Here is a 22,544-nt window from a genome sequence, read left to right on the forward strand (position 1 = left end):
ATCTAATCTATATTTATTATTATTATTATTATCATTTATTGGGTTATATACCTCTCCTGCAAACGCCAGTTGTTGTTTCGCTAATCAGTATTGGTGGGGCGTCATCGATTACAGCGTGAAATTCCCAGTAATCAATTCCCAAACAATTACTCAATAAATTTCAAACACAACTCACCACGACATTTTTTCAACTCCGTAAAATAACGCAAGTTATTTCTTGTACGAATGATTGATTGTGAAACATTGTTCCTTATTACTGTATTTGTTTAAAAAAAAGTCAGGCGCATATTTACTCACTCCATCACGCCCGTTATCGCCAGGATTATCTGGTCTTTTTCGTCCCAGTCAATTCGATCCCAACCATGGACGATTCGCCCTATTGAAATAATACACTTTACTGGTGCAGCAGTTGCCTTAAATCGTGTGTAAAACGTATATGAATAAACATAGCAATAATTTACCATCGGAGCTATATAGTTTTTATATCGACAGTTCCTTATAAGGATATCGTATTACATTACAGCAGCATCCATCCACCAAACCAAACCCATTGAAATTACTGTATTTATCCATAAACGTTTTAAACATGATTTAAGACAACTATTGCATTAGACTTGTCTTATGTCAATGGGGCGAAACGTCCAATCCATGGCGTGAATCGTCCAAGGTTGAGAGCGAACTGACTCTGGGTGGGAAGATCAGTGGGCGAGCAGAGCTGCTGCAGGGGACGGGAAGGCATAAAAGCATCGCCAGGGTGTTTGGATCGTGGTGGTGGTGGTGAGGGGAGTGGGCAGAGTGAAAGGACGACCGTAACCGTTTCAACACACACAGAGGAAAGAGAGACGACAGTTAAACCATAAATGATAATATATAATCTACATATATACCACTGCATACAGGTGAAAGTAATCAATCACCAATCGACCATTCTTTCTTTCAATAAATAAAATTGAGGCGAGTTTCACTCCTTTGAAGTGGGATTTTCTCCTAAGTAAATAAAACTACCTGGCGGTAACCAAATGAAATGATGCCCGCACATTAGAATAGGTTTACGTCCATTTTGTCAATTTACACTATTCATAATTGTCCTACATCAAACCGGCTAAATTACTCTTCACTCAAGAGCTGATTATTAGCAGGCCCCTATGCATTTTCATTCCTTTTTGCCCATAGTCACCTTGCTAGCAATTTCGCAAAACGCATGTGAAAGTACACTGTATAATGTGAAGTCTTGCATTCGACCTCGTGTGTACACGCGCGAACACATACACGCTTGTTAACCCTACGCAAATAGTTATCAATCATTCGATTGTTTCAAAAAATTATAATTTCATTTGCACAGGGATTTTTTATGTTGTTATAATAATAGTTTTTATAACTGAAGTAAGGCACATGAAGAGTTACCCGCTTATTTCACACTGTTAACCCTCTTCTTTCATGGCTTGCAGGAAGTTTGATGGTCAGTGATATTAACGTGGAAAATAATACTAGTTTACAAAGTAACAAAGAATATTCATATTTAAGATTAAAGTTAGAATAATATAATACTTAAAAAATAAATGTAAGTTGTAATTATTTTTTATTCGAGTTTAAGATTTATTTACCGTGCAAAAAAGATAATATAGAAAACGCACAACGTTCGTAGTGTAAACTTAACAGACCTCCTTACAAATAAAAGAGGATTGCAATTGACGTTTATTAAAATTGTATAAAAAATGCCCAGTAAAAAGAAAAAGTACAATGCCAGATTTCCGCCAGTAAGTACCTTTGATATATTGCAATCATGGATACATGTGTTCTTAGTTGTGAAAGATAGAGACTTGAATTTCCTTAGGTCTTCTTGAGGGCTATTGCAATGTATAGTTGTGTTAAGGTTTGTGTAATGAGGACCTTGCAAGTTTGTTTAGTGTTGTAATGCATTTTGAGAGCACATTCGAAACACGAAAGTAACTTATTAAGTCACATTTACCAACAAACAATCTGAATAAACCTGAATTGAAAAGTTTGACACTTGCTTGTGTTGGAGTTGTTTGTTTCTGTATAGCTGTGATTGTGATCCTAGCATCCTAATATCTAACAGAAGTATGTAGACATAGGTGTGTCTCGCTTTGTTAGTCATGGTTCTCTTAAGTCTTCCTACGTCTTTGCTGTCTGTAACTGCTTTAGTAAGGAGTACCTTGTCACTTGTGGCTGTGTCTTGCAGTCCTTGATTCTTGAATCTTGATTTATTTTGATATTTTGCCATCGCTTCTGTTTGGTATCTGTAGTAGCATTTTTGGTTATGGCATTTGAATGACACTATCAAAATCTGTGGAATGAAGTTAATCAGTCCATTAGAATACAATATTTATATTATTACTATTATTATTGTTGTTGCGCAGAGGCCTTATGAGATAGATGGAAGAGTACAGGCACTACCTATAAGTTACTGGGAAGTAACCCCTCCTCATATGATACATTCACAAAAATACAAGTAAATGAAAAAATGTGAAGAAAATAGAGAAGTAGAAAAAATAAGTAAACAGCAAAGTAGATTATGACAGAGATTCAAAAGGAATTGGCTGAATAAGAAGCAAGATATCAGCATATATTCTGTAAAACAGAATATGTAAATGTCTGGAACAGTTTGTCTTGACATTCCTCCAACAACCTGTTAGCCACTGATTTAGACCTGGAAATGCTATTCAATGTGTCATTGTCCAAACAACTCTGTACAGGAAATACTGTTGATATTGGTTTGCATTACAAGCTACTGGTTACAAATTGGAAAATTGCAGAGCTGGCACAAGCCTTGTACTTCTGGTAGCAATTGAAATTGTTAATATGGACATGATTTTTACATAAAACAAACCAGAAGGTAGAATTAGGCTGACATTTTTTTTTTTTTTTTTTTTTTTTTTTTAATTCTAGTATCATACTAACACATTTTCACTTTTTTTTTCATTTGAAAACTATATTTTTTTCTATGGAGCGGTTGCATTAGGTAATACCAAGTTAGGTTATGGGCTGCTGGACAACATAAGTTTCATGTTAGATATCTGTGTTTGTGTGATTGTGGATTTTTACCCTTTTATTCTCAAAATATTCAACATTTGGTTATTGAACAGATTTTCAGTTATTTATTTTGTCATGTTTAGCATGTAAGGGGAGGGAGAGAAACTTGTATTGTTAGATAGGAATGCTATATTTCCTAAGTATCCTTTACTTATTCAAGCTTGCCTGTTCAAGAGTTACAAGAAATAAGAAGCAAGTTTCTTGTTTTGATTCCCACCAATTAGATGTGCCAGCCAGTAAATCAGCGTGGTCTGTTTGTTGTATTGTGTGTTTAATTAATCCCTTCTGTACAATGATGCCTTTGTAGGCATCACGAGGCGTGAGTGGGTATATGAAGATTTTGGCTTTAGAGTCTAGATTATATTTATTTTGTAGTTGTAGCTGAGTGACCCTGAACTAGCTTGATCATATTTTCTGTGATTATTGATATTCATAGTGAAAGGGAATGAGTAGTACAGATGTAACTTTATGTTTTATGATACAAGTACTGTGATGCATTATTGAATCATCGCATATCAGGTAGCATCAACTGCCTGCGAGAATTTGACTCATATTGAAGAGGTTAAGCATACATAGCTCAACATTTTTTAGTTAGGTTGTGTTAGAGTAGGATATGATAGGAAAGCCATATATACAAAATGGTGAGGAGCCTATGCTTGGAGGCGTGTAGCTGCGACTTAAGCTGTCACCTTTGCCCTGTGTATTTAGGCTTTTGGTGCAGGTAACAGCCACTGCTAGGAATTAAGTTTGTGGGATTTTAATTGACAACTAAGCAAATACGAGACCAATACCTTTCTGAATACATCACCAGCCATATAGTAGATAGTATTTTTAAAATTTGAACTCTGACATAGAGAAAGTATTAAATGTAAAAAAAAAAAGTAATGTTTACTGTTTGCGTTATGTAAACATTCATTATTGCCATCAGTGCAGTTGTATTCTGTAAGTTGTAGCCAATATTGACAGCACTTGTCTCATCCTGATCTAAGCAAACCTAACCAAATCTAACCTAATCTAATTAAACCTAACCTTACTTAATTGAAAGCCTCAGAAAACTACATAATGCTGGCAGTAGCTTCATCTTAGCAGTAATACTCATTTCTTAATGTATTAGTTTATTTTGGGTGTCTGACTATAACTCATATCACCTTACTGTTCACTTTGTTACTTGGTCATTTATAGGTTTGTGTGAAAAGTTGTTTATTTTAGATTTGATAATGCAAAAATTGATGTTTGCCATCCAAATTGATTAAAAGTGCTATATTTATGTGTATTATTATTATTATTATTATAAAAATATTTTTTGGGGGGGATAATACCTAGTGGAATGTTTTGAGGAAAATTAGTTATTATCAGATGACAGTGAACTATTATGGTTAATAATGGATGGCAAGACAGTGAAGTTAAGCTCCCCCCCCCCCCTTTTTTTTTTTTTTTTTTTTTTTTTTTATATATTGTAATAAAATGAATAAAAAAAATATGTACTTTGAATATTCCAGTTATTTATTTCCCATGTCTGAGTGAGACTGAAGTTTTATTTGTGGGTTTCTATACACCCACAAATGCCATATTGTTTTCAAGAAACTGCCATAGTGATGCCAACACCACATTGTTACTGTTCCATATCAATTTTATTTTTCATTGTCCACAAGGTTCACCTTACAAGTACTGGAAAGCCTCAACAAGAAAGTGCCACAAGATAAAACTGATAATGGTGTAAAATAAATGGCTCGTGACAGATTGTAGACACATCCTGTCAAAAGAGATAACAGTAACGGATATTTACAGTAATTTTTCACATGGTAGGGCCACCCATCAGGCAAAAGAGACTCTGATGAACAGCCAGTAAGATGTATAAAATTGTGGTAAATAAATACTTTGATTGGGCTGGTCTTTGTGCCAAATGAAAAGTTGATCATATGTATTCTCGTGTTCTTTTAGGGGTCAGTAAAAATGTGCTTCATGAAGGAATTGAGCCTAGATTTAAATTGCCACAGTGAGGGCACTTTAACATTAATGGGAAACAGTTGACTAGCCTTCAGGCTTGCAGAATTGTCACAGAATAACCATCTCTAAGGATTCAAAAGATTGCACAATGGGGCCCTTCAAGGAATAAAACTACCATTTATACAGATAATCTAACAATAATAGGCCAGCACTGCAGCAGAAAAATGGCATAGATTTATTTCAGCAAGTTCAAGCTATGGCTAACACAAAACAGGATATCTAAATTCCCTTAGAAGTCCGCAGAGTCATTGCTTACCCTCAACTGCTATGAATCTAAGAAACACCCAACAGACACACTTGTAAAGATGTGACAGCAAAGACAAATAAGATACTAAATATAGGGCAGTTGTAGGTACTGGAATTGGAGAACAATGTTAGAAAAAATAAATCATACTTTAATACAGTTTGCAAAAACTACATTAGACAACACATCCATAACACTCAACAATTAAGAAAACGGACATCTTACATACTGCAGAAAATAAAACCATATGAATAATAACTGGCTGCACTAAAACAACTGACAGGACATTTACACACAAGAGACCAAAACCCTTTCCATAGAGGAGCATACAAGAATGATAGGCATCACTGGCGGAGTTACGGGGGCATAATGCCCCCCCCCCCACTCAGAAGGTATACTGGCACCCATCATTAGTTCCTTTCATTTGTTTCAGTAAGGTGACCACTTGGATATGTGAGGCCCACAGGCATTTGCAAGTTGATCACAAATTAATATGCAATTGAATAGACGTGCGGCAAAAGATGCACATTGATCAGATGTGGGGCTAGAATTTTGTCCTGTACAGGAAGGTGTGGAGTTATTTCTGCCACTGCAGCCACCCAATCCACTATCTACCAAGTTGGGGAGTGATTTTTAGTTCATTCAGTAGAGCAATGGACTTATGCCAACATGATATGGGTTCAAATCCAAGTGATTATGTTTTCACTATGAGTTAACTGCTTCATCTGGCTGGCTTGAGGCACTTTTAGCCCCACAAGTGATCAATGTACACCCTTTGCCACAAGTGTATTCTTATGCACCATATGTTTTTAGCTTTAATTCACCTTGTGAAAACGTATAACTACTGAATATGAATCTTTACTCAAGTTAACACACAGCAAAGGACACTCACTGATCACACACGTTACTTGAAATATTATTTTGTATTAACCACTTCAGTAAAATGATGGTTACATAGGTGCCATGAGGCACGAGTGGGTACAAAAGGATGCCGGCATCAGCGTCTTGATCATGTTTTCTGTGTTTATTATTACTCAGAGTAAAAGAAAATAATACAGCAGTTATTTTATATTTTATAATGCAAGAAGTGTGATGTAAATTACATATGGCAGCCGATGCTGCATGCAAGAACTTGAGTCATACTGAAGTGGTTAAAAGGTGTGGAGATAGTTTGTAGTGAAACCATGCAACTGCCAGGATTCAAACCCATGTCACATTGGTGTAGAGTCGAGCACTCTCTTGACTGATTTAAGAATAATCCCCAATTTGTTTGATGGTGAGTTGGGTGGTGGTCTGTGCCTTCTGGTATGGGACAACATTCTAGCCCAATGTTTGATCAGTGTGCATCATTTATTGTAGGAGTATTCATCTGCATAACAATTTGTATCCAGTTTGTATTCAACTTGCGAACAGTTGTAAACTTTACACATCCATGTAGCCACCATATTGAAACAACTGGAATGAGTTATAAAGGGATACCTATATCCAAAGAACACCTCACACTAACAAATGACAATATATCTTCCCTGAGTGACTGACGGTCCTGCTCAGAGGCTGTTCCCAGTTACCAGAAAGCCACAGGTCTTCTGCAAGAGAGACCAGGGGCAACAGATTGACCTATGTACCTCTTGGTAATGGAGAGGACATGGGCTCAACAGTCCTTCCCAAATTTTTCAGTTTTCCAAGCAACAGCAAAGAATCACTTCACATAGTGATTTGGGGGCTGAAGCTGTACCTGTGGCCAGTTACCTTTGGGCCAAAGGTCTATTACAAGATAGAGCTGGGGCATTGGATTGATTAATTGTGATTGTGGAGCCCACCCCTAGCCATCAAGTCCTTGTGTGGGAGTGTTGTGCCTCATTGCATTGCCCTTGATCTGAGTGGTGTGGTCAGGGGGAAGGATAATCCTTCATCTATGTGGTGCTAAGATGGAATAAGTGCAAAAAAAGGTTTTAAATATGTATAAAATAGGTGAGTGTTTTGACTCTGCCATCCACTTTATAAAGGGGAGAGAGCTTTTGGTGTGTTTATGTTTTCTCAGTTTTGTCATATACTTCCTCTTCTGATCATAGGATGTAATAGCATTACCTCTGTGGTCCCTTGAGAATTATATGTTATTGTTGTAGATGTATTAAGTGAAACTAATAGGTTATTTCTTATTTCAGTCTCGTATCAAGAAAATCATGCAGACTGATGAAGAAGTGGGTAAAGTTGCAGCAGCCGTTCCAGTTATTATATATATCCTTTTATGTTAATTGAATTTACACATGGTAGTGAAATGCAGTGGAACCTTGGATAACTAACTTAACCCATTTCATGATTCCATTCTTAAACTGAAATGTTCAATAACCAAAATTGTTATGGCAAGCATGCCAAAACACCACTGATCCAGTGGGATTGTATGTACAGGCATACGCCTGTGTTCGTACCCTGAAGTATCATTCATTAACATACAAAAAGTTTTCACAAAACTTCTTTGTTAGATGGGACATTTGTTATTCAAGGCTCCACTGTATATGACTTGTGATAAATTTTGTAATTTCATTCCATCATCATCTTTATAAGAAATTGTTCATGCTTTATTTGAACCTGGCAGCTAGATAAGTGATGTAGACAGTGTAGATGTTTGTCCATTGTTTTGAATTCTACCACATACTCTTGGAAAAGGTCTAGATAAGTGATGTAGGCATTGTAAATATTTGTTCATTGTTTTGAATTCTACCACATAATCTTAGAAAGGGTCTATAGTAGTAATTTGTGCAAATGTTATGTAGAATCAGTGCCTTTAATCTCATGGACAACCTTGAATTCCAAAATAGCAAACAACAGTCCTTAGTTGTTATAGATCTCAATAGGAAGAGGCAGTGGACTGTTGTCCAGATTATCATTACACTGCTCACTCCAGACAACTATGAATCAAAGAAACATCTAATGGTAGAATTGAACAGTGAACCCCTTCCATTGGAAAAGAATCCAAAAAATCCTGGCACTCACCTTGATATTCATATGGTCTTCAGCCTACACATCAAAGACCTGACAAAGAAAATCAACAAAAATAAATTAAGATCAGTAGTTGTATTAGGCTTTGGTCAGCAGAGGGAAACCCTAATCATCGTCTATAAAGTTCTTAAGAATTACACTCAAATATGCCTCCAAAGTATGGTTTCCAATAATCAAGAAAACCAACATAGATGCCCTACAAAGCACACAAAAGAGAGCATTGGTAATAGTTACAGAATGTGCCATAAACACCCCAATAGAACATTGTATGCAGAAACCAAAGTCCTACCCAGAGAACACATAATAGGTTCACAGTTCTACGCAAAAGCCTTCAGCCCTACTCACCCATCCCATTACATCACACGAGCACAGTGAACTGAAAAAAAGGAGCAGCATACAACTCAAACAACCTTCTATCTGCACCATGCACATCCATACAAAGAGACATTCACACTCGTATCACAAAACAGAAACTTCAAGACAGACCACTCCATTCCCTGTTTCAACATACCCCACCAAACATAAGCCTCACAGAAAAATCTCTCCCCAAGAGAAACAAGAACCACACATACATACATGAATGTGTTCAGATCATCCTCTAGTACTTAAACAATACTAACATAGATTAACCAACACTGAAACAAATTGACCCATCCTAACCATACCCAGACAATAACACAATATTTCTTCCTTGAGTGACTCACGGGCCAATCTAATGATTGTTACTACCTCTTGGGGGCTGTGGGACACCTAGGGTGGGTAGTTTCAGTTGAAGTGTTTTACATTCTCTGTATGATGGTTGCAACAGGGGTAGTTTGTCTTTGTAATATTTTAGTGGTAGATGAGGATATGAATATAGTTGTGTTAGTGTGTCTTTTTTTTTTTTTTTTTTTCTTGTCTTTTTTTCTCAATGTGGGGGTGTAATGTGAATGTGTTTTTATATGGATGTATGGTATGGTGTGGGCTCTTCGTTGTACATATTTGAGTAATATGGTGCTGGTGTTGGTTCTTCATTGCATTCAGTCAGTTGTTCTTGTATTATGTAATTAAATGGATAATGAATGTTGAGGGCTCATGCATAGAACTGTGTATCTGTCATTTTCATAAGTTTCATGTGATATTCACTGGGGAAGATTTTGGTTTCTGTATTTGGGTGGTTTTGTTGGATCCTGTTGTTATTCTCTGTGTTTTGTTTTGGGTTTGAGATGTTAAAGATTGACTATTCCTATTCAGATGTTTATGCATACAAGTACATATTCATGTATTTTTGCACTGGCATGTGCCATATGTTGGTAGTAAAGGATGGTTATTGATATTGGGTGTTTTGAGCAGTAGATAAGAAAGGTTGTAAAGTAATATTCCAGCACAATTGCATAAATTGTTCACACCACATTGAATGGCTGGGTTAACTTTATATTTGTAGTGTATTTTTTACAACCATCTTGGGTATGTACATTACACCTTGTACACTCAGAACATTGGTTGTGCTGTGTTGTACTGTATTGTCTTTGACCCAATCAATGAGTATGGGAGAGGGATGATTCTTCATCCACAAGAAGCTTAGATGGGAGGGACAACAGATGGTTTTTTGGATTTGTGTGCGATGGATGAAAGCTGGATGTATGAATTGACCAGGCCTTCCTCTTCTTATAAGTGAGAAAAAGGTCATTTGGTACATGTATGTATTTGTTATGTTTGTATATACAGGTATAAATATGTATATAATCTTTAGAGTCTTTTCAAAATACTATTGTTAACCTTAATTTATGAACACCTAGAGCATTGGAACTCTTTGTGGAGTCCTTGCTTTCAAGAGCAGGAAGCGTCACAGCTGCTCGGCATGCAAGAACATTAACTCCAGGACATTTGTAAGTAATAACTTTATATTTTAATGAGGAAATAGAAATTCTTTAGTTATGTAAGAAAACCAGACACCCAATTTGTCACCTAATGAGAAATGGAAGCATATGTTTTAATGTGGTGGTGGTTGTTGTTATTGTCTCTACCTATACTGTGGCAAAGCAGTTGCATCTCCCTGAGGAACGTTATGGCCAGAACAGGGTTTTCCCACAAATCTCTTATAGTGTATATATTGTGATATTGGCTTGCATAATTGCCTACAATGCAGCTTCCATAATGTGTTGTATAGTATGAGATGAACTGTTACATCAAGGACAGAAACCTGCAATGCAGTATTTGTCCATGTTCATGCATGGGTAGATTGGAAAAAAAAAGTGTTTAACATGAGATTGCTAGATAGAAGTTTGGACTTTGTGGATGACATTGGAAGGACATGTGGGGTGAACCAGTTGATTGCGGGTGACTGTAATTTTGGGAACAGACTGAAGCTGTTGCCAACTGAGTGGTACTAGCATGCCTACAGTCAGTTCATCACACCCAACATTGAAGCAGTACTAATATAAAACTGGTCTGGTGTCAGACACCAAGTGGCCCAGGTATGGTCACTACATAGAAGACTCGGAACACAATATCTGCATACCAGATAATTTCACAAAATCTCCTCAATGTGGGCAAGCCTGGTGGCTAAGATTCCTCAGGGCAACAGCAAGAGCAATACGAGACAACAGATTGATTGATTGATTGACAGCCATCCATATGATCATGTTAACTTTTTAGATATACAGTACAGCTAATGAGCATTTTTCAAGATAATGTAATTACTAGTGAAACCTGAAATACTTGCTAAGTCCAACATGTAATTCATATTTAAGAGTTAACGTAGGTATAGTGTTTACCAACCACACATTTCAAAATACATATATGATTACAGAAAACAGTGCATTATGGCAGAAGGCAGGTTTGACTTCCTGAAGGAGCTGGTCTCTTCCATAGCAGACGTCAGTGGTGACGGAGATATGGACATCAGCTACGTTTCTCAAGGTTCTCCTTCACAACCCCTGAACCTCAGCCTGAATCAGTCTAGTGAATCACCATCTTCAAATAGCCCGAGTTCTAATAGTCAGTGTAAGGAGATGATTATTGTTGCGTTTTCTTGTGTCGGCATCTCAAGGAGCTAAGATATTTTAAAAGGGAAATAAATGGGTGGAGGATTGGTGCCTTCCTTGATTGGCTTCTTCTCTTATAAAGGGGAAGAGACTCTTTTATATATAGAGTACGTATGAGAAATAAATTGATGCAGCCTGAAGGGATTTCTCCCCATCTTCTCCTTTTCTGCATGAGGGGACAGAGAGGGGGGAGGTCACAGATTTAATGAAGCAGCCTTGCTGTGGATGTGCTGTGTCTTGTAACACTGCTTCTGACCCAGGGCAGTGGACAAAATGCAGAGATGACCTGTCATCCAGGAGGTGCCAAGATAAGAGGGAGGGGAGTGGAGTAGGTAGGTGATGGAATGGGTGAGAGTGGTTTCTATGCCTTTGTTTTTTGGCTACCTCCTGTGTAAGGGGGAAAAAGCCTTTGGTGTATGTGTGTATGTAAATAGATATGTAGATGGATCAATAGCATCTTCATTGCCAAAGCTTATAGTGTGTTTCTATACTCACGATTGACCTGATGAGATAGCATGCTATAGTACCATCAATTTCCTATAGTAGCATTTCTTAACCAAGGGAGCTAAAATTAACCTTATGGAATGTTGGAAAATTCTTTTATTTCTGTACTTTCAAGAAGATGCTAAATGCAGAATGTAACAATGTGTTCTTGATGGTTATATGAGAACACACTTTTCTTATCTATCTATCTCTATACCAAGGGTTTTCCCCCCACATATGGGAGGTAGCCAAGTTAAAAGGTAAGTACCTACTCCCACCCATTCCACTCCCATCCACCACCCTTTCTTCCCTCTCATCTTAGCTCCTTATGGATGACGCGTCATCCCTGTATCCTGCTCACGGCCCTGGGTCAGAAGCAGTGCAGCAAGACACAGCACATTCACAGCAATGCCGCTTCATTTAATTGACAACCACCCTCTTTATCCCCTCGTGCTGAAAAAGAGAAGATGGTAGAAATCTCTTTGGGCTGCATCAAAACATTTATAAATAAGCACCACCACCCCCCCCATCACCTTCCTTCCTTGCATCACAGTATTTTTACTTTTGAGTCTTTATATTCTGATTTGGCTTTCTTTTTTATCCTTGCTTTGATTGTTTTAAGAGTGATGATTTAGTAAACCCTGGATATAACGGACAATATGGGACAGGGGTTTGTCATTATACCCGAAGATCTGTTATATCCAATGGAAATATCAGACAGATCTGTTATATCCTGAAGTGTGTCCAGTATTAGAAATTAATAGGATTAGAAATTACAGTAAACCCTCACTATAACGGACAATGTGGGGACAGGGGTCTGTTGTTATGTCCGAAGATCTGTTATAACTGAGGATCTCTTGCTATAACGGATGAAAATCCGTTATAGTGAGGGTTTCTCCAGTCAGACTTTTTGTCCATCATATCCGATATCCGGTATATCAAGATCCATTATATTGAGGGTTCACTGTATTTCATATGTGTATGGCACCTTTATGAAGGTGACATTCCACACAATTTTTTGTGTGGAATGTCAACTCCGTTATGAGGGTATGTCATACACATACCGATATAGCACTCCGAAGGGATTTCCCTCCCCATCTTCTCTTTTTCTGCATAAGGGGACAGAGAGGTGAGGTTCGCCAATTAAGTGAAGCAGCCTTGCTGTGGATGTACAGTGTCTTGCTGCATTGCCTCTGACCCAGGGCAGTGGGCGGGATACAGGGATGACCTGTCATCCATGAGAAGCTAAGATGAGAGGGAGGAAGGGGTGGTAGAGGGGAGTGAAATGGGTGGGAGTAGGTGCGACAGTGCCTTTGATTTGGCTACCTTCCGTATAAGGAGGAAAGAGCTCTTGGTATATAGATGATAGGCATTCCACATTCATTGTCCCTGCCATCTTGGCTTACCAAGGATGATGATTTATTTATTTATTTTTATTTTATTTATTTGTATTAATGGGCGGGGGGATGGGGGGTGAGGTAGTATGTGTGAGCAAAATTTGACGCAGCCCGAAGGGATTTCTCCCTGGCTTCTCCTTTATATGGGGGAACAGAGAGGGGGGGGTCGCCGATTTAATGAAGCGGCCTTGCTGTGGATGTGCTGTGTCTTCTGACCCAGGGCAGTGGACAAGGTGCAGGGAGGTGCTAAGATAAGAGGGAGGGTGAGGGGTGTGGAGTGTATTCAGGGATGGAATGGGTGGGAATGATTTTATGCCTTTTCCTTTTTGGCTACCTCCCTTGTAAGGGGGAAAAAGCCTTGGTATATGTATGTATGTAATTTATTTATATATATATATATTGGAAATTGGTATGTTATAACACATTTGTAAATGTTCACTATAAACCCACTATCGGAGAAATAGTAACGGAAGTACAGGGAAACTGTATATTTCGACTACTATCTGTAGTCCTCTTCAGCAGAAGAGGACTACAGATAGTAGTTGAAACATACAGTTTCCCTGTACTTCCGTTATTATTTCTCCAATAGTGGGTTTATAGTGAACATATATATATATGTTGGGTATGTTCAATATATATATATATATATATATATATATATATATATTTTTTTTTTCTGTCTTCTTCGTCCTTGAATGGGAGCTTGGTATATAAATAGATTGATAGATTTTTATCTTCACATATTCATTTCTAAGGAGCGAAGATAAAAGGGAAATTGGACATGGATGGGAATGAGATGGGTGGGATTACATACCTTGTCTGGCTTCCTCCCTTATAAGGGGAAAGAGACCTGTTGGTATATATAGATAGTATTAATTTCTCCCCCCCCCCTAATTTTTATTTTATTTTATTTCATGTTTTTTTCTTTTTCTGCCCTTTTTCCTTTTTTTTCTACATTGTACCTGTTGAACCAATGCTTTTTTATTCCTCTTAATTACCCATGGCTTGACTTTTTCCACACCATAGTTGTACAACTAGCAACAATCACTAGATTGGCCCATAAGTTGATTGAGGAAGAAATATTGTATTGCTGTCTAGGTGTGTCTAGAATGAGAATTTCAGGTAATCATCATGACCAAGAGCACCACCTTGAACAGCTGTAGAGTCAGTCACCTCACAGAAGACTGATCACCACTTTCTACAGTGCCCTACTCTCAAGATGTTCAAAATCTCTTCTCTGAGTGACTTATGGGCACCTGGAGACCTGGGGCAAGAAACCAATGGAGTGAAGACTCACAGATCCATTAAATGTTATGAATATATTACAGTGGAACAAGGTGCAAGTGGAGGAAGGGGCCGAGGACGAGGTAGAGGAAGAGGGAGAGGACGACCACCAGGGAGCACAGCACCACGTGGAAGAGGAGGTCCAACTCGAACAAGGTAGGATGGGATGTATTGTATACTTTAAAAGTGGCAGTTTGCCGACAAGATTGACAAGATAAACACCATATGAGGACGGAGCCTTTATTTGTACGTTTCGCTTATTACAGCTTTTTCAAGTACAAGTTGAGATACAAATGCTTGAGATTAAATAAGGGGAAAGGCCAGCAAAATATTAAATATCTAAACCACCCTTTGTGGACATTTCACCCACGGACGTTTGGGCCAGCATTCTCATCATTTCCCAGTGTCCAACCCCCCCTCCTCCTCCTCCTCTTCCTTCCCCCCCTTTTCTCTCCCCGTTCCCTCCTTTCCCCTTATTTAATCTCAAGCATTTGTATCTCAACTTGTACTTGAAAAAGCTGTAATAAGCGAAACGTCGTACAAATAAAGGCTCCGTCCTCATATGGTGTTTATCTCATCAATGTATTGTATACAATGACTTTAGTGTAAAGTACATGTAAGTGTGTGTGTGTCTTGCGACACTGCTTCTGACCCAGGGCAGTGGACAAGATGCAGGGGTGACCTGTCATCCAGGAGGTGCCAAGATAAGAAGTAGGGAAGAGGGTAGAGAGGAGTGGGGTATGTTGGGGATGAAATGGGTGGGAGTAGTTTCTGTGCCTTTGTTTTTTGGCTACCCCCCATGTAAGGGGGAAGAAAGCCTTTGGTATATGTTTGTATGTACATGTAAGTTCAACTTTGCCATAAGCATAAGTAGAAAGGAATCCTCTTGTGGGTGTCTGAATGATTTGGTCAGTTTGTGTTGTATACGGGCAGGTCTTTCCAGACGTGGTCATCTTTAGCCAACAAAATGTGTTAGATAAAAAAAATCAAATGAATTTGTATTACTCCTTGTGTAGCCCCTCTCTCCCATCACAGGCGTAGTCCACATTTAGTGATTTCATGGTTAATGCACCATGATTGGCTCAAAATTACTTACGTTTAGGAAGAACTATCCATAGTAATAAATCCAAAAACTTGATAGCAGTGAGACTGACTACAAACTAGAGCAGTGGTCCTAAAAATAGTTAAAGAAAAGGGAGAGAAATGAGAGATAAGACAATTGTTGTTTGCTGATGACACTGTGCTTGTATCTACCACCCTTGTAAGGGGGAAAATACCTTTGAAAATGTCTGAAAAGACGAAAGCGCTCGATCTCCTTTCTGTTATTTTCCTAGTGGTTTTTCTGCATATGTATATACATATGAGTATATATACACACACACACACACACATATATATTTTTTTTCTTCCAACAGGCTTTCAGGACAAAGTTAATGAGAATGAGACATGAGAGTTATTTCTATAGCTTAATAACAATGGTTTGTCTTCTTCCAATACAGAGGTCGACCTAAGAAGGTTGTAGAACGTCTGGAGGAAGATGCAGATTCAGACCATGCCTTGGAGCTTGATTTGGGGTCAGCTGATGAAGAAGAGGTTAGTTTTAGTCATAGTTTCTGTACATGTATAAAGCAGTCCCAATTATCTCGACTGCTAGGAAAATTTTGTTTGATTAATCAAGTTTGGTATTTAATTGAGAAGAATTTTCAGACACCTATTTTCACTTCTTCCCTTTGTCATTCATTCTCTTCATTCCCTCCCTTCTGCCCCTTGTGCCATTGTTATGTGAATACAACTTGTATACACTTATTGCCATGGATGTTATAGATGTATAGAAAGATGTGATTCCATCATGTGAATCAATATAAGTCTCCTGCAAAGAGTCTAGGCAAAAGATGATGTGAGGGGAATTCTGAAACTAGAATTTTAGTAATTGGTTCTTTGAATGTCCAGGAATGTGGAACAAGCAAGTTCAGAAAATGAAGACATTGGTAATATGTTTGTGAAAAAAGAAATGGATGTGTTAGCATTGGGTCTTACTAGACTATAAGGAAACAGTGAGTTTGGGTTTGAGAGTGTTAGGTAGGTTGTCACAAGTGGAGGAGGGCAAGAGAGAGGAGTGGCTCTATTGTTAAGTGGTGAGACATGGTTGAGGTTGAATGGAAGTGTTATTAAGGATAATGTGTGTTGATATAAGAAGAAATTGGGAAGTATGAGTGTGTGTGTATGAACCTGATAGTGAGAAGAGTTTTAGACTGAGTTGAATGAGTGTGGAGAGTTTTGGAATGAATGTAGTTGTGTTGAAGGATCTTCATGCCAGAGGTACAGATAAGCCAGTGGATGGAGGTGATAGACAAGAGGCAAGTATGGTGTGCCAGGAAATGATGAAAGTTGAGAGCAAATGTTGGATATTTACATTAACAGAGAATTGATGATAGTGAATGCAGTGTATAAGAAGAAGGGTGTACATAAGTATACTTGGACCATGGTAATTGGTGGGAGAGTACTTGGGAGAGCATTAGTCAAATATTCAGAACAGTGGTGGGAAAAGATTTGGATGTGAATGCATTGGAGTAGATTGAAAGTGACTAAGAAGGTGATGGTGAGGAGCCTACACCAGGAAGCACTGAATAGCTGCAGCTGAATCTGTCCCCTTTGCCAAATGAGCTTGGACTGTTGGGGCAGGTAACAGTCACTCCTGGGAATTGGAGAGAAGTGCGGGTTTCGAACCCACAATTAAGTGAATGTGAGACCAACATGCTCCTGATATTGGTACCAGGTTAATGTAAGGTCTGAGAATAAAGAAAATGGAAGAAAGTAGATAAGCTTCAAAGTATACGAGCTGAAAGAGAATGAACACCAGGGAAAACTGAGCGACAACTGGAATGTAGTGAAAGATGGGGATGGTGAAGGGTAATAGAAGAAGAATAAACATGTTTCAAGAAGGAATTATTAAATTTTACGAAAATTGTGAGAGATGAGAAAATGATTAGGGAAGAAGTGAATGTGGTGATGGCGTTAAAGAGGTGTGTATTGGCGGAACGGTTGCAAAGAATAAATAAGGAAATGCCTGCCCACCAGAGTTGGAGTGCCTGCTTGCAGTGCAATGATACTGAAATTTTCAACTTTGGACAAGGTTTGAACTTGGATTGCTAAATTAGTGGTCAAGTGTTGTACCACCACACCATTGAGCCATGTGTATGTGTGTTTGTGTAGAGTTACGTAAGCAAATTTCATAGGATTGAGTGAAACTTTTTATTATGTTTATTATGCCTCCAAGGCATGCACTTGCCCCACCCATCCCATTCACATTCATCACCAATTTGTTTCCCTTTTATTTTAACTTCTTGTGTTTGTATTTTTTGTCCATGCAATAACACATTCATGCCCCCCCCCAAAAAAAAAAAAAAAAAAAAAATGGGCACTTCAAAACTGACCACAAAACCCTTACCCCAACAAACCCCTCCAAATATTAGCCCCATAGAAAAAATTCCTCCCAAAAGAAGCAAGAACCATGCTAGCACGACTTTGTATGGGTCACCATCCATCACTGAAACCGTCCCAAAACAGAATGGGCCTGGCCACTGAAATGAACTGCCCAAGGTGCAATAATAATCACACAAAACACCAAACACCTCATCTTGCTTTGTTCCACCCAAACCATGCGTAGATACACAGACAACAATATAATATTTCATTCTGGAATGATTTACTGGCTACTCTGGTGGCTGTTTCCAGTTGCAGGAGAGCTGTGGGTCTGCTGGAAAAGAGATCTGGGGCAATAGATCGATTGATTATAAGGAAAAATGTACATATATAGATGTCACAGTAGTTGATGGGAGGGTAGTTGGTAGGGCATTATTAGATTATGTTGTGGTGTCCAAACAATGTATGGAAAAGCACTGTATATAAATGTGTTGAAGTGAAAGACTGGTGGAATGTCTCTTCATCATTGGGTGGAAGGCAGTTTGAATAGGGGGCATCGGGTAGGCGCTGAAATTAAGGTAAATAAGGAAGGGAAGTAATCAGGGCTGGTGCTAGAAGTTCTGAGGCCCAGTTAGAAAATTTATAGTAGTGCATTGGCATCGTATTCACAAGGTAAACAGATCGAGCCCTGCCCAGGCCAGTGAGCTTAAGCTATTCACTGGGGGGGAGGTGACTGCCGTGGGGGCTGGACACCATGGTGAGATGGTTGAGGCTTGTCTTGGCTGATATTCTGAGGAGAGTCTTGGAGAAGACTGATATTGGAACTGAAACCCAGCAACTTTAACTTAAGAGCCTATACTGAGATAATACTATCAATGAAGGGCAATAACTTAACAAGTTCATTGAGAAATCCCTCAGTTATAAGGCCTACAGCATTATTATTTTCTTAACAGTTTAAACAAAGTCTGTCACTGTACTCTCTACTCAAGGCCTGGGTTCAAACACTTCTGCATGGGACCCCCTTGCAGCACAGGGCCCAGTTTGATCGTATCAGTTAAATAGGCTTAAAACTGGAATTAATATAAGTACTAGGAGAGTCACAGGAGCATGTAGATTATATAATTACCATACTTAGATTTGAACTCGTGTATTGTTTGAGCTTGGGCTATATCACCCTCTAAGCTATTCCACATATTTATCTATATGAAAAATATTTCTTCACATTCTTTCAACAAGTGGTCTTTCTTAATTAACTTCCATGACCTCTTAAAGCCCTTCCATCTTTAATCAGAAGATCTCTTATGTAAATGCAATCTATCCCCTTTAGTGACCTGAATACTGTAATCATATCGCCTCTTTCTCTTCAATCTTTCAAAGTTGGCAGAACCTGTACTTAAGTCTTTCCTTGTATGGTTTATCTGCCAAGCTGGGGACCAGTTTGATTGTTGCCCTTTGTATTCTCTCAATCTTGCTTATATTATAACCTTCACTCTGTGTGGGGACCATACTACTGACGCATATTCCAGTCTTGAACGTATCAGGGTTTCATTGAGTATTTTCGTCATCTCTTCATTCATATAGTAGTCCGTATGTCTCTCCCACAAACCTGCTGATGTATCAGGTGACAGGTTATCTTTTATCAACACTCCTAAGTCTTTCTCCTCTTTTGCTCTTGTAATGGGTTCACTTTCCAAGGATTAGTTTAAGGATGGCCTTTTCCTGTTATTGCCCATTTCCAGTACTCTGTATTTGTTGGTATTGAACTTCATTTCCCATTCTTGGTTCCATACAAAAATAGTATCTAGATCTTTTTTGCAGTAGTCTACCATCCTCATCCTTTATCACTCTTCTCATGATTTTTGCATCATTAGTAAAGCAAACATGTTGGCATAGCTTGTTCTTTTCATCATGTCATTGCCATAGACAAGAATGTGTGTGTGTGTGTGTACGTATGTAAAAGCTACAAGTGTAAGAGCTATGCTCATGGGGTCCCAGCTCTGCTTCCATTGGTCAAACTTGGTTTCAAATTTGTTTAGGTTGTTTGATATTAATTTTTCATGTTATTCCACTGACAGTGCATTGCATTTGTACAGAAAACTGAGTCACTGAGGTGATAAAGGAGTGTGAACAGAAAGGAGAGATTTTAGAAGTTGAAAGTGATTGTCATTCTTCTTTGAGTAGATATGGTCTCCAGTCATAAAAGAATGCTGTATGACTCTGGTCAGTAGAGGTGGAACTAAAAGTCTGAAATGTATTGCTGGTATCAAACATTGCAGTCACTATCCTATATGGGATGCCATTAAGAAAAGTAAAGCTGGTAAGGTACTAAAAGGTATTTCATGTGGAAGGTGACAGAAGGTGAAATAGTAATAGTGGAGTGGTTGGTGAGTTTTTTCAACACCTGTTTCAGTGAAAGGAGAGTCCTAATTGATTTGAGTACATGTATAGTCTCACTATACCAGTGAAAGGTAGGAAAGTATGAATGTAATATCTTTAGAAGGATTGGTATGTTGAATATTGGTAGGGAGGTATGTGTGTGGACATGTAATGATTTGTGAGGAATAGGAGAAGAACAGAAGAGGGGGAGAGTGTTGTAGGTTTTATAAGAAGAAAAGGTGGTATGGATTAAGTATTTGGAGAGAAAGGTATAGGAAGTACTTAGCAAAAAGTAAGGATGCATTTTAAGCATTTTTGTATGTGTAGAAAGTGTTTGACAGGATTTATTGAGAAATGTGATGGAACATTTTACAAAGGTATAGAGTAGGAGTGTGTGAATATGTGCTTATGTATGAATGATATTTTGATGCAGCCCGAAGGGATTTCTCCCAATCATCTCTTTTTCTGCATGAAGGGATGGAGAGATGGGGTTGCCGATTAAGTGAAGGAGCCTTACTTTGGATGTACTGCGTCTTGTTACGTTGCCTCTGACCCAGGGCAGTGGGTGGGATACAGCGATGACCTGTCACCCATGAGGAACTAAGATGAGGAGGAGGAAGGGGTGGTGGAGGGGAGTGGAATGGGTGGGAGTAGGTACATGCCTTTGACTTGGCTACCTCCCTCATAAGAGGGAAAAAGCTCTTGGTATATAGGTGGAGTAGGAGGAAGTCTTTTGAAAGTGGTCAAGAAAATATAACGAGTGGTAGGATATTTGTGAGGGTCAATAGAAATGAAAGTAAATGGTTTGAGTTGAATGTAGGATTGCATCAGGGTTGTATGATATCTCCGTAGTTGTTTGATATGTAGATAAAGTAAAAAAGGAAGTAAATCAGTTGTTGGTTGTGGATGACACTTCACTTGTTCTCCCCATCTGGTACAGATGAGTGGACTTGGTAGGAGGTCACTACAATGCTCAACATAGGACTGGTCTGCCAGGGCTGCGGTGGACCAATGCAATGTCAAAAATAGAAGCATCTGTAAGGGGGTGAATTTTCATGCCATTTGAATGTGCCACTTACCATCGTAGTATTGTGGGCGGAGCTAATAACCCCCCCCGGAGACCAACACACTCCGTTGTCTTACTTCTGTGGGGAGAGGATTTGTGTCACGAGTGTGCTGTGTGTCCCTGCCTCTTCTTACCCCCCTAGTGTTGTGGATATGGTCACTAGTAAGGATTTATTGCAGGAAACCATTGCCCAGATAATAGCCCTAAAGAAATATGGTCATATAACAAAGGAAATAGCTGAACAGGTTGGCATGTGTTCATGAAGTGATAGATGCTGTGTTGCCAAGTTTCACCGGGAGAATGGCCTCTCCCCTCACTCAGAAAAAGAAGTCTGGAAAGCCACTGAAAACCAGTAAAAGGACCCAGACAGTTGTAAAACTCAGGCCGAGTCAAATTTGCAAATGACTGAAAGGAAAATCAAGGAAAGTAACCCAGAACTGTTTGGCAGTGTCAGTCCAAACTGAATTGTGGGATTGTGGCACTTGGGTACACGAGTTATTGACCCATCAAGAAGCCTCTTATCACCTTTAAACAGAGGCTATTTCCTTTGTTGTATATCTGGATTTCTTTAGGGCTACAGTCTGGGCAATGGTTTCCAGTGATAAATCCTTACTAGAGCCCATATTCACAACACTGAGGTGGATAGAAGAGGCAGCAGGTTGGGGTCGAGAGGCGATGACACTCACAACACAAATCTGCAGCTCTGCATAACCAATCCTATGTCGAGCACTGTGTGTGATGGAGTGGTGAGGGGGTAAAACAGTGTTGACTGTTGTCATTGTCATTCCCTAAATCTTTGGGCTGAGCCGTCCCACATCCCTGAGGAACATCATGGCTGGAATGGGGTTTTCCCACAAATCCCTTAAAAGATATATGTTGTGTTGTTGGCGTGCATTGACTGTTGGGTTCTGTGTTTGAAAGTACACCCTTTTACCCAGAAGGCGTTGAAATGGGAGGGGTGGATTTATTTTATTTGTTTATTTATTTTATTTTATTTATTTATTTATTTATTTATTTATTTATTTTTTATTTTATTTTTTTTTGAGTGCTTTGACTCAGTCATTCCCTATAGGAGGAGATTGTGGCCATCATTATGATTACTAACCATTTCAGGATGATAGTCAAGGTTAACAATGACATTTGTCTCTCAGCTTACTTTCTTATGAGATAAATGTACACTGAAA

The 22,544-nt window shown here is 38.7% G+C and overlaps 1 protein-coding gene across 3 annotated transcripts in view; it reads left to right on the forward strand.

The window, feature by feature from the left end:
- The first annotated feature begins 1,592 nt into the window (after positions 1-1,592).
- Positions 1,593-22,544, forward strand: part of NC2alpha (negative cofactor 2 alpha) — a 32,539-nt gene continuing 11,587 nt past the window's right edge. Inside the window, exons 1-6 of one of the 3 annotated variants that reach the window (XM_076200494.1) lie at positions 1,593-1,757; positions 7,471-7,543; positions 10,080-10,173; positions 11,097-11,290; positions 14,540-14,651; positions 15,995-16,088. In XM_076200494.1, coding sequence (XP_076056609.1) covers positions 1,716-1,757; positions 7,471-7,543; positions 10,080-10,173; positions 11,097-11,290; positions 14,540-14,651; positions 15,995-16,088 — 609 coding nt within the window. In that variant the 5' untranslated portion in view covers positions 1,593-1,715. The remainder of the gene's footprint in view (positions 1,758-7,470; positions 7,544-10,079; positions 10,174-11,096; positions 11,291-14,539; positions 14,652-15,994; positions 16,089-22,544) is intronic. The other 2 variants (XM_076200495.1, XM_076200496.1) reach the window with 2 other exon arrangements.

Source organism: Oratosquilla oratoria, chromosome 17 (genome assembly GCF_046742065.1).
Source record: "Oratosquilla oratoria isolate Oo_2021 chromosome 17, ASM4674206v1, whole genome shotgun sequence".
In the NCBI taxonomy this organism is placed as follows: Eukaryota; Metazoa; Arthropoda; class Malacostraca; order Stomatopoda; family Squillidae; genus Oratosquilla; species Oratosquilla oratoria.